Genomic DNA, 13659 nt, shown 5'->3' with positions numbered 1-13659 from the left:
AGAGTGATGATTATGAACAGTGAGGGATTTGCACTCAGAAACCCGGAGTCTTCTCTTTTATAACTCAGCACAAAGCATGAACCCTGTGGGGAAGGTTATGGGATCAGCCCGAGTCTGGATAGTTTATTTTTTCTTGACCTGCCACCCATGTCAGTGAGGGTCAGTGGGATCTGCTCACGATGTTGTCCCATGTTTTCTATTTCAGTGGAAGTTTGCTGCCTCCTCCTCGTGGCCCTGCTGTGGGGTGGAACAAACCCCTTTCTGAAGAGGGGCACGGAGGGGATAGAGAAGGTCAGGTCCAGAAACTTTGTCATTCAGCTCTTTGCAGAAATGAAGTTTTTATTCCTTAATTACAAGGTGAGAAATTACTTGGAAATACTGCACTGACTCTGCTGTATCCTTTAAGAGAGCATGGCATTAGAAATGCCACATGGGGAAATCAGCATTTTCCAGCTTCGGTTATTCTTATTTGAAATAATAATTTAGTTGGTGGGATAGTTCTTGGTTGTGAACCCATCCATGATTTGCCTTTCATGTCATTTTAAGATCCTTCTCCCCAGCCAACCCCCAACATCAGTGTTTATTTGTTAACCTGTGAACGTACAAAATAGGAGCAGAAGTAGGCCATTAGCTCCTCGAGCCTGCTCTGACATTCAATAAACTCATGGCTTATCTGTTTGTGTTTCAAATTCCACATTCTCACCTACCCCTGATAACCTTTGATTCCCTTGCCTAACAAGAATCTACCTACCTCCGCCTTAAAAATATTCAATGACCCAGCCTCCACCACCTTCTGAGGCAGAGAGTTCCAAAGCCTTACAACATCTCTGTCCTAAAAGGGTGACCCCTAATTTTAAAACAGTGCCCCCTATTTCTGTGCTAACCCACAGCAAGAAACATCCTTTCAATAGAGATAAAAACAAAAAGCTAAAAGCTACTGCGGATGCTGGAAATCCAAAACAAAACAAAAACAGAATTACCTGGAAAAACTCAGCAAGTCTGGCAGCATCAGCGGAGAAGAAATCAGTCAACGTTTCGAGCCTCCATGGCCCTTCGGCAGAACTGCAGCATAGTTTCAACAAGGGAGAAATATAAATTGGTTTAAGGTGGGTGGGGGGCGGGGGGGAAGAGACACATTGAGGGTGTGGTGTGAGCAGATAATCAAAAGATGTCAGAGACAAAAGGGTCAAAGAGGTGTTGAAGGCGGTGGTCTTTGTCTGACTAGGAACTTTACAGCCCTCTGGGCTGAATATTGAATTCAACAACTTTAGATCTTAAACTCCCCCTCCCCCCATCCCCACCCCGTTTCTTTTCCCCCCCCACCCGCTTTTTTTTTCAATAATTTATATAGATTCTTCTTTCCCCACCTATTTCCATTATTTTTAAATCTAAAACTAAAACCTTTAGTCTTTCCACCCCACCCCCACTAGAGCTGTACTTTGAATATCCTGTATTCCATTCTTAATTAGCACTTTTCTCAGACAAAGACCACCACCTTCAACACCTCTTTGACCCTTTTGTCTCTGACATCTTTTGATTATCTGCTCACACCACACCCTCAATGTGTCTTTTCCCCCCCGCCCACCTTAAACCAATTTATATTTCTCCCTTGTTGAAACTATGCTGCAGTTCTGCCGAAGGGCCATGGAGGCTCGAAACGTTGACTGATTTCTTCTCCGCCGATGCTGCCAGACTTGCTGAGTTTTTCCAGGTAATTCTGTTTTTGTTTTGTTTTGAACATCCTTTCAATGTCCACCTTGTCAAGAACAGTCAGGATCTTATACACTTCAATCAAGTCACCCCTCAATCTTCTAAACACCAGTGGAAACAAGCCCAGCCTGTCTAACTTTTCCTATTATTTGGCTGAAAAGTTGTCCAACTTACATCTAATTTTACCCTGAATTGACATTAAAGTCGGTGAAGCAAAAATATGCCAAAAATAAGCACAGTTATCAAAGATAAACTCCAGAAGCTGGGAATCTTAAGTACAGCTTCAACGGTAAGAAAGAAAGTCTTGCATCTAGATAGCAGCTTATTATATCTCTCAAAAACATCCCAAAGAACATCAGATACAATTAATTACTTTTGAAATGCAGGAACTATTGCATGCAGGCAATGGGTAGCCACAGCAAAATTCCACAAATAGCACTGAGACAAATAACTAATTAGCCTGTTTGTAGGGATGTTAATTGAAGGAGGAATGTTGCTCAAGACTCTGGGAGGTGGCTAGATTTAATATGTTGAATGTCTTATTCTGAGAAAACCCTTATCATAACATTGTTAACAGAGTCACCTCGCAATGCCTCTCCAAGTACTCTGACATCCAGCAACACCTGTCCCCTGGACTCCACTGAGTGCTACTCTTTGCTGATTCCTCAAAGCATTTCCAGACCCCTTTCCCAGTACATTCGAATATCACTGCTCCATTCCACAACTTTCCTCTTCTCAATCATCCCTATTTCTTCGAGCTTCTCCAATGCTCTCTCATCCCCAAACTTCCCCTTCCAAACCTGACTACCTTTCCAACAGTATGAGCCTCTACAGCCACGTTAATTCTCAAATACTGCTACATGCAGTTCTTTTGATTCACAACCCAACAACCTGCAGCTTGGAACATCTCTGTACTTCTTTCTCTGTGTTTTGGGCTATTTATATTAAAAAAGATGGTTGAAAGAACTTTGATTCACAATTGAGGCCACTGAGTACGGTTTCCATGTAAATTAGAATATAATATGGAATTTGAGCAAGAAAAGATTACTAACTCTACCACAATAAATCGGTGTCCCTGATAGTAATTTGAGTATTGCATAGCATTAAATTGTATATGAGGTATTTAATGAATACTTTGCACCTGTCTTTATCAAGGAAGGATATGCTACTCAGGCCACGCTGAAAGGAGGTTTTTTTTTCTATTCGATCATAGGATGTGGGCATCATTGGCTAGGCCAGGACTTATTGCCCATCCCTAATTGTCCTTGTTCAGAGGGCAGGTTTTAAGAGCCAACCACATTGCTGTGTGGTCAGGAGTCAGACCAGGTAAAGACAGCAGATTTCCTTCCCTAAAGGACATTAGTGAACCAGATGGGTTTTTACAGCAGTCGACAATGGTTTTGTGGTCACCATTAGACTTTTAATTCCAGATTTTTATTGAATTCAAATTCCACCATCTGCCATGGCAGGATTCGAACCCAGGCCTCCTGAGCATTACCCTGGGTCTTTGGATTACTAGTCCAGCGACAATACCACTATACCATCACGTGCTCCCACCTCAGACACCAGGGCCCAAATGTTCGCTCCTGGGCCACGTGTGCAGAGACAAGAGAATTCCCGGCTTTGTGAACCCAACCTTTAAAAATGGCTGCCCGCAGGTCAAATTTTTATTCCGGGGTGGGGGGGTTGGGCCCAACGTCCCCAGAATGAGTCCGGAGGCTGCTGGGTGCAGGGGCACTTAGTTTTAGTTATTTTTAAAAAAGCAAGGCAAATATCGGCCCTCTACCCCAGTCACCTCCCCTCACTCCCTATGCTCCATCTATGCCAATTTATGCCACTTCATGCCTCCATCCACACTACCATGGCCCCTCATACCTCCTATGCCAATCCATGCCTCTCTATCCACTCCCTATTGCCCCATACCCACTATGCTATTCACATCCTCATGGCCCTTTATGGTCCCTTTGCCAACTTAATGCCAACTCATGTCAACACATGACCCCCACCCACCACCCTTTGCCCTTACCCCCTCTATTCCAGACTTGTGAGCAAAGTTATAGTTCATGGAATAAAAGGGACAGTAGCAACATGGATATGAAATTGACAGTGACAGGAAACAGAGAGTAGTGGCTAATGAATATTTTTCAGGCAGGAGGAAGTTTTGTAGTGGAGTTCCCCAGGTGTCAATGTTGGGACCCTTGCTTTTCCTGATATATATTGATTTAGACCTTGGTGTACAGGGCACAATTTCAAAGTTTGCAGATGATATGAAACTTGGAAGCATTATGAACTGTGGAGAGGATAGTGTAGAACTTCAGAAGGACATAGACAAGTTTGTGGAATGGACTGACAGTGGCAGGTGAATTCAATATGGAGAAATGTGAAGTGATTCATTTTGGTAGGAAGAACATAGAGAGACAATGTAAAATAAAGGATAAATTCTAAAGAGGGTGAAGGAGCAGAGAGACCTAGGTATATATGCGGTGTCTTTGAAGGTGGCAGGACAGGTTGAGAGATCACTTAACAAGGCATTAATAGGGCCATGGAGTGCAAGAGCAAGGAGTTTATGTTGAACTAAGACACTAGTTTGGCCTCAGCTGGAGTGTGCGTCCAGTTCCGGGTGCCACATTTTAGGAAGGATATGAAGGCATGAGAGAGATTGCAGAAAGGATTTACGAGAATGGTTCCAGGGATGAGGAGCTTAAGTTATGAAGATAGATTGGAGTTTGGAGAAGCTGGGACTGTTTTCCTTGGAGAAAAGAAGGTTGAGAGGAGATTTGATAGAGGTATTCAAAACCATGAGGGGCCTGGGCAGAGTAGATGGGGAGAAACTGTTCCCACTTGTGAGAGGATCAAGAATGAGAGGGCACAAATTTAAAGTGATTGGCAAAAGGAGAAAATGCAAAGGGGAAAATCGTTTCCACACGGCGGATGGTTAAGGTTTGGAACGCACTGCCCGAGAGTGTGGTGAAGGGAGATCTAATCGAAGCATTCAAAAGAGAATTACATTGTTATCTTACAGCATAGAAGGTGGTCACTCGGCCCAATATGCCTGTGCTGGATCTTTGAAAGAGTTACCCAAACAGTAACACTCCACTGCTCTTTCCCTATTGCTCTGTAAATTTCTCCTTTTCAAGTGTTTATCCAATTCCCTTTTGAAAGTTACTATTGAATCTGCTTCCAACATCCTTTAGGGAGCCCATTCGAGATCACAACAACTCGCTGGGTAAAAAGGAAGAATGTGTGGGACCACAGGGAGAAGGTGGGAGAATGGCACTAAGGGAATCACTCATTAGGAGAGCCAGTGCAGACATGGTGGGCCTAATGGCTTTCTTTCTGCATTGTAACAATTCTGTAATATCCTCTTTCTCAACATGAGTGAAATCATGGGAAATTCGCAGGTATATCTCAGTTTGTTGTCTGGTTCTGAGCTGGATCTAGATTCACATTTGCCCCATAAAATACCCTCAGTAGTTTGAACTAACTCCAGTTACCTGGATTGTTTGGCTCAGGAACTTTAAAGGGAAGAGCCAAGCATCAGATGTACTCCAGACTCCAGGCAACCCATGAACAATGTCATCAGATAGTGTTGGAAGAAAGACCGAGAATTGATATTTATTCCTTCCGTTTATGTTTTTTAGTATTTGGTGCCTTTTGTTTTAAACCAAAGTGGATCAGTCATCTACTATTTCACATTGGCATCTACAGGTCAGTGAGCTTATTCATTCTACGTTACATCGCTGATGTTTTATTAAAGCCACTGTTTTGTACTGAAGTCTCGTTATCAAATGCCACTTTCTGAGGCTTTTCCAAATAATTGAGACAGCATGTATAATTTGGAGCATACACGTAGACCTTAGATTTATTCCCAACTCCTCACTTTGTTAAAGAACAACTTTGTGATGGAATTTTCTTTGCGAATAAATTTATCATGTGTTGTCATTCAAATCTTCTTGCATGTGGCATGTCTCAAGGACAATTAGGAATGGACAACAAATGTTGGCCTTACCAGTGACGTTTACATCCCATGAACAAATAAAACAAAAACATTTTAAATAAATGCTGTTTAATTGTCCTTTACGACATCATTAGTGAACCTTCCCAGGAATATCAGCTCTGGAGCTCAATTGCGATGTTTAGCTGCCAACTTAATTTGTACTTTTTCTTTTTTAGTTTTCTCAATACAGTAATTTGCCTGACCAAAAGCACTAAATGCCAGTTCCTGGAGCAATGCTAGTCAGGTTTTGTAATTGCCCTGTAAGATGTACATGATGATGATGTGGGTTGATTCAACCTCCGATGTTTCTTTCTCTTGGAGAATGCTAAGTACAAATATGACACCAGGATTACACAATTTAAATAAAAGTGATCTGTGCAGTGTTGGTAAGGTCGCATTTCTTGTTCATTCCCAGTTGCCTTGAGAAGGCCAGGCTGGGTTACTTTCTTGAACTGCTGTATTCTTCCACAATGTTGTTGGGTGGGAATCCCAGAACTTTGACAGAGAAAAAATGAACAACCGAGGATATATGAGGAAATTGGTTTTGATGATGGCTTTTGGCCCTCTCAATGGTGGAAGTCTTGGGGCTGGGAGGTGCTGGAGGAGATTAAAGCCATGCATCTTTTTAGCATGTTGCAAATTGAAATGGCAGGAATCTGTCTTAAACATATTTATTGTTTCCATATTGAAATCAATGGAAGTGTACATAATCCACAAAACTTACTGATCAAACTTGTTTGGCATCAGCGTCTGTTTCTTTTGTTGAATTCCAAACAAAGGAATTCACAAAGGGACAAAGTAGAGATATATTCAAGTGAAACAAATTTAGTACTCCTCAGTAATACAAGCAGTTGAATAAGAAAATCAGAAATTATGAAGTAGTAAGTGAATTGAATGTATTTCACGATTGATTGGCCTGGTGTTTTAACACAGATCTGGCTGAACTAACTCCAATACTTCTCACGTGCTGTCTCCTGGGTTTTGTTCCGACATATCACAATGCATGGGCTGTATTTGCAGCTTCTCCTCTTCTTGAACAGTCACCCCCTAACTGCTACTTTGCATCCTCTACTTTGCTTTTTAACGTACTACCTTTTCTTGATACCACATAAGCATGAGAACAGCTTTTCTATTTGCTTAGCTGCAGCTGCATTTGCTGCTCCTGCCTTGATGCAGCTGCTAATCAGCCACTAACATAAAGAATTGCATATCAGAATTATTGAAAATATTACCATTAACAACATGGATGTTTGTGCCACATACAAATCTCAATTTCAAAGCCACTACAATTGTGATCTAAAGCTTACATCAAAATCAAGCACTTGTTAAGTGACATAGCAAGTACAGCCGCACTGGTGGGAATTGTGTGATGGAAGTCCTATCATGCAACTACAGTCCACATTGTTTATAGATGGTTCGCTCGCGTGAATTAACTTTACCCTCTGTACACAGTGGCTGGTGTATCTGTACACAGTGGCTGGTGTATCTGTACACAGTGGCTGGTGTATCTGTACACAGTGGCTGGTGTATCTGTACACAGTGGCTGGTGTATCTGTACACAGTGGCTGGTGTATCTGTACACATTGGCTGGTGTATCTGTACACAGTGGCTGGTGTATCTGTACACAGTGGCTGGTGTATCTGTACACAGTGGCTGGTGTATCTGTACACAGTGGCTGGTGTATCTGTACACAGTGGCTGGTGTATCTGTACACAGTGGCTGGTGTATCTGTACACAGTGGCTGGTGTATCTGTACACAGTGGCTGGTGTATCTGTACACAGTGGCTGGTGTATCTGTACACCGTGGCTGGTGTATCTGTACACCGTGGCTGGTGTATCTGTACACCGTGGCTGGTGTATCTGTACACCGTGGCAGGTGTATCTGTACACCGTGGCTGGTGTATCTGTACACCGTGGCTGGTGTATCTGTACACAGTGGCTGGTGTATCTGTACACCGTGGCTGGTGTATCTGTACAAAGTGGCTGGTGTATCTGTACACAGTGGCTGGTGTATCTGTACACAGTGGCTGGTGTATCTGTACACAGTGGCTGGTGTATCTGTACACAGTGGCTGGTGTATCTGTACACAGTGGCTGGTGTATCTGTACACAGTGGCTGGTGTATCTGTACACAGTGGCTGGTGTATCTGTACACAGTGGCTGGTGTATCTGTACACAGTGGCTGGTGTATCTGTACACAGTGGCTGGTGTATCTGTACACAGTGGCTGGTGTATCTGTACACAGTGGCTGGTGTATCTGTACACAGTGGCTGGTGTATCTGTACACAGTGGCTGGTGTATCTGTACACAGTGGCTGGTGTATCTGTACACAGTGGCTGGTGTATCTGTACACAGTGGCTGGTGTATCTGTACACAGTGGCTGGTGTATCTGTACACAGTGGCTGGTGTATCTGTACACAGTGGCTGGTGTATCTGTACACAGTGGCTGGTGTATCTGTACACAGTGGCTGGTGTATCTGTACACAGTGGCTGGTGTATCTGTACACAGTGGCTGGTGTATCTGTACACAGTGGCTGGTGTATCTGTACACAGTGGCTGGTGTATCTGTACACAGTGGCTGGTGTATCTGTACACAGTGGCTGGTGTATCTGTACACAGTGGCTGGTGTATCTGTACACAGTGGCTGGTGTATCTGTACACAGTGGCTGGTGTATCTGTACACAGTGGCTGGTGTATCTGTACACAGTGGCTGGTGTATCTGTACACAGTGGCTGGTGTATCTGTACACAGTGGCTGGTGTATCTGTACACAGTGGCTGGTGTATCTGTACACAGTGGCTGGTGTATCTGTACACAGTGGCTGGTGTATCTGTACACAGTGGCTGGTGTATCTGTACACAGTGGCTGGTGTATCTGTACACAGTGGCTGGTGTATCTGTACACAGTGGCTGGTGTATCTGTACACAGTGGCTGGTGTATCTGTACACAGTGGCTGGTGTATCTGTACACAGTGGCTGGTGTATCTGTACACAGTGGCTGGTGTATCTGTACACAGTGGCTGGTGTATCTGTACACAGTGGCTGGTGTATCTGTACACAGTGGCTGGTGTATCTGTACACAGTGGCTGGTGTATCTGTACACCGTGGCTGGTGTATCTGTACACCGTGGCTGGTGTATCTGTACACCGTGGCTGGTGTATCTGTACACCGTGGCTGGTGTATCTGTACACCGTGGCTGGTGTATCTGTACACCGTGGCTGGTGTATCTGTACACCGTGGCTGGTGTATCTGTACACCGTGGCTGGTGTATCTGTACACCGTGGCTGGTGTATCTGTACACCGTGGCTGGTGTATCTGTACACCGTGGCTGGTGTATCTGTACACCGTGGCTGGTGTATCTGTACACAGTGGCTGGTGTATCTGTACACCGTGGCTGGTGTATCTGTACACAGTGGCTGGTGTATCTGTACACAGTGGCTGGTGTATCTGTACACAGTGGCTGGTGTATCTGTACACCGTGGCTGGTGTATCTGTACACCGTGGCTGGTGTATCTGTACACCGTGGCTGGTGTATCTGTACACCGTGGCTGGTGTATCTGTACACCGTGGCTGGTGTATCTGTACACCGTGGCTGGTGTATCTGTACACAGTGGCTGGTGTATCTGTACACAGTGGCTGGTGTATCTGTACACCGTGGCTGGTGTATCTGTACACAGTGGCTGGTGTATCTGTGCACCGTGGCTGGTGTATCTGTACACAGTGGCTGGTGTATCTGTACACCGTGGCTGGTGTATCTGTACACCGTGGCTGGTGTATCTGTACACAGTGGCTGGTGTATCTGTACACAGTGGCTGGTGTATCTGTACACCGTGGCTGGTCTATCTGTACAACGTGGCTGGTGTATCTGTACACAGTGGCTGGTGTATCTGTGCACAGTGGCTGGTGTATAAAATTAATCAATTTCAAACAGAATTTTAACAGCTTCAGAAATTAAAACTGTACTCATTGTTTAAAGAATGCCTGCTCTGGGATAAATGGACAGGATCAAGGAAGGTTAATGTGTTCAGCTTTCATTTCAATTCACTTTTGTAATGTGTTTATTGATAGTAGATGCATATAATTATTACTCCTTATGTAACTTTTAAGGTAAATATTCAGTTAAAATGTCTGTTTTTGCAGATCTGTCATTGGCTGTGCTCTTATCAAACTCTCTCACATTTCTCTTCACATTACTAACTGGAAAGTTGCTTGGTGAAGATATTGGTGGTAAACGTAAGTACAATATGTAAATTAAAATAAAACCTGTCGCAAGGTTTTTACAGAATGGAAACAGGCCACTCAGCCCAACAGGTCCTTGCCAGAGTTCAAGCTTCAATCGAGCCTCCTCTCACCCTTCTTCATCTAACCCATCAACCTATCCTTCTATTTCTTTCTCTCTCATGTGGTTATCTAGCTTATTCTTAAAAGCATCTATGCTATTCACCTCAACTACTCCTTGTGATAGGAAGTTCCTTATCTCAATCACTGTCTGGGTTAAAATGTTTCTCCTGAATTCCCTGTTGGATTTATTAGTTCACTATCTTATATGTATGGCCCCTAGTTCTGGACTTCCCTGCAAGTGGAAAGCATCTTCTTTATACCTGCCCTATTAAATTCCTTAATAACCTCATAGATCTATTATCAGGTCACCCCTGCCTGTTCAATCTGTCCTGATAGGTATCACCTCTCACTTCTGGTATCATCCTGGTAAATCTTTCTTGCATCGCGCCTCTATACAAGTTTAACATAACTTCTCTGCTTTTAATTCTATCTCTCTACAAATGTACCCCATTGCTTTGTTTATGGCCTTATTGACCTGGGTTGCTACTTTTATAATGTATGTATCTGTATCCTCTGCTCCTCTCCCCCATTTAGACTCTTATTTCCAAAGGAGTATGTGGCCTCTTTGTTTTTCCTACCAAAATATACCACCTCGCATTTAGCTATATGGAAATTCATGTAAAGCATGAACAGAATATGATTTGCTGACCTTAACGTTGCATCATTGTCTAAGCCATCAGTTAATAGCAAATTTGTTAACACACATTAGCCCAGAGCTTCCAGTCGCCAGATCATTGGAGGCTGGACGTATGACCCAAGATGTGTGTCAGGACCCTGCAGAAGTCCTGATGCACTGACCTCTGTGGGAATTGCCCAGGAAGTTTGACGGGCAACTCCCCTGCACTCCCCTCTGCAAAAGACTTTGACTCTGAGTTAGAGTCTGAGATAGTTACCCAGGAAATGCTTGACAGAAAAATTCTAATTAACTCCAGGGTAACTACAGAACTGACCGACCCCCCCGCCTCACCAATCACTCACACTGACGCCACTGGCTTCCCCCCTCCCGACATCTTGACTATTCCACCCCACCCTGCACTCAACCCAACTACCTCCTGACCAACCCCCTCCTGACCCAACTACCCCTCTCGCTCACGGTAACACCGACCATCCAACTTCCTCCTGACCAGACCTGAATAGCCCTCGACCTGACAACCCCTCCTGATCTGACTAGCCCCTGACCTGACTACCAGTTCCAACCCATCAAGCCCCAACCTGACTAACCCTCCTGACCCGATGCACCTACCCAACTCACCCACCTACCAGCTCACTCACCTGCCACCCTATCCACTTGCCACCTCACCCATCTGCCACCCTACCGACAATGATTACCGCTTTGTAGAAAATCTGAGCCACTATCTTTATATTAATAGCAACTTTGTGATGGAGTCGTGAGTCTTGTTTATTGCGTATTTGTCACTCTTTAAAAACATGCTTTTTAAAATATTTTCCATGTCTTTTTCAGAGGCTATGATAGGAATGCTGCTGATTATTGTGGGTGTCTCTCTGTGTGTTGCCAGCACAGTCAGCATGGAGACTTGACATAAAGGGAACCTGGTGCATCAAAAGGACAAAATCAAACTGTTTGTTGTATAGCTGTACTTGATCAACTCATAAAATGATGGAACAAAGTACAGAACGGCAAACGAGAAACACTAATCTGGTTGTGTCTCAGAATTAAGAGGAGAATGGATCATCAAATTCTAACTTGAGCACTTTAAAGATATAAACCTGTCCCACAGTTGGTGTGTTTATACTACATCGGAGACCTATGCAGGAAAAAAAGACTCTAGCTATCTTCAATCTGGAGTCAGATTAGAGGCCAGTAATTTTCAATTCTTGATTTCTGCTCTTTCAGTAGTCAGCATTTTCAAATTAAAATCTAGTATTGATCCTTATAATAGCCAATGGAGGGCACAGCCATGGCCTGTTGCAAAACAATTATGTATATTTTTCTTCCGCTGAAGTGAATGATTTTGTATGACTGAATATCAAAGAATGAAAGTCATGTTGTAGAAAGGGAGCTCCATTGTTGTGAATATACAAAGTTGAATAATAGTGACAAACAATGCTGTACGTTGACAACTTTTATCGTTTTAAACATAATCCCAGAATAATCTGGAGTTTCACCAGTTTTTATTTTAAATTGTGTGATACTTTCTTCCTGCCACTAGATGGTATTAATGCATTTATAAATCATATATGTACAGGAACTGATTACTCTAATAATATAGCCCTGTTGTGTATCCATAAATTCATGGGCACGTATCTGCACATTTTTTTTTAATTTCTAAGATTTTCCCAATCAACATAGTTTTCTTCATCAGTGTGCCTGTCATTGGGATAGAAAATACATGGACTTTCCCACAGGGAGCTCTGGGATATGGAAATAATTTACCTTCTAAATTATGTAGATGAGTTTGTGAATCTGAAGGACAAATTAGACAACGTGCAAATAGGGAACCATTGCGACCAAAGGGAATGATCTGTTGTGAAGGGATCTTGTTGAATAACATTTATCATCCAGCCAGATATAATGTTTGACTAAGGGCAATTATGTTCCACTTGAATTCTTTTAATTAAGAGACCATTTTTGGTATCTAATTTTAATCTCTTTAGTCACTGGGTACACATGTGAAAAGTGTTTTGATGCGGTCAGTTTATTCCTCGTCTAAATCGTAAACCAGCTGAAAACTGCTACACTACATTGATCTGGATGTGGCAGAAACATTTCTTCTGTCAGGAACAGGCTTATAAAATACCATTGTATGAATAAGAAATGCAGAATATAGGCACATATGGCAGAAATGCTGAGATTAGATTAATGTGCAATATCCACCCATTTCATTACTAATTCGAACATTAAGCAATGATATTGAAATGTAGACATGGACTTGTGGTTGAATTTAATATTAATCTACAACTCCTATGTCTATCTCCCTCATCTATGCTGTAAATACTAAATTAAATGAACATTAAAATGATTGATCTTCTGTCCTAGGAAAATCTAATGCAACAACAGCAAGATTTGCAAACAGTAGCTGAAATTGTTATAAAACTGAATTAAGGAAAGAAAGTATAATACAGTAGAACATTACAGGTGACAATTGTGCATTCCAAGGTGATAGCTAACGGTCTGCTCAATGCATCTGAACAATAAAGTCTGATTGACTGCTGAAGGTCAAGGGTAAAGAAATGTTAAGGATCTTAAATTAGAGTGGCTCACCAGAGTTTATTCACAGCACCCTTCAAACAACTATATAAGGGCATTTGGAGGACATTTGGACCATGCTGCGTTGCTGTGGATACAGCAAATGAGTTTTTTTTTGTGTGAGTTAAGTATTATGTGCAGCATTGTGCTAGGATTTGAAAGCATCTTGATTTAAAAATTAGTTTTCTATAACATTTGAAATTTTACAAATTCCTCCTTTATTCTGCCAGTTTTCACCCACCCCCTCCCAACTTTGAAGACTTTGACACCTTGCTGGGCACAATTTCATAACTGGCCATTCCCCTTTCCTGCCTCCTGGCAGGCAGCATTGACTCAGCACTGAAAACAGTGCCATGGGCACAGGTGTGCCCTGGTGCTCTCCAAAAGACATTATTGACTCCTTGTA

The 13659-nt window shown here is 42.8% G+C and overlaps 1 protein-coding gene across 1 annotated transcript; it reads left to right on the top strand.

The window, feature by feature from the left end:
• Nucleotides 1-174: 174 nt before the first annotated feature.
• On the top strand, nt 175-12159 carry tmem234 (transmembrane protein 234). Its single transcript, XM_078567497.1, has 4 exons — nt 175-357; nt 5352-5418; nt 9845-9937; nt 11508-12159. Exons 1-4 carry the CDS (start codon nt 190-192, stop codon nt 11582-11584), a joined length of 405 nt encoding a protein of 134 aa, XP_078423623.1. The 5' UTR covers nt 175-189; the 3' UTR covers nt 11585-12159.
• The last annotated feature ends 1500 nt before the right edge of the window (nt 12160-13659 follow it).

Source organism: Cetorhinus maximus, chromosome 21 (genome assembly GCF_964194155.1).
Source record: "Cetorhinus maximus chromosome 21, sCetMax3.hap1.1, whole genome shotgun sequence".
Lineage (NCBI taxonomy): Eukaryota > Metazoa > Chordata > Chondrichthyes > Lamniformes > Cetorhinidae > Cetorhinus > Cetorhinus maximus.
The sequence above is the reverse complement of the archived record's forward strand: the minus strand, read 5'-3'. Positions and strand labels throughout refer to the sequence as shown.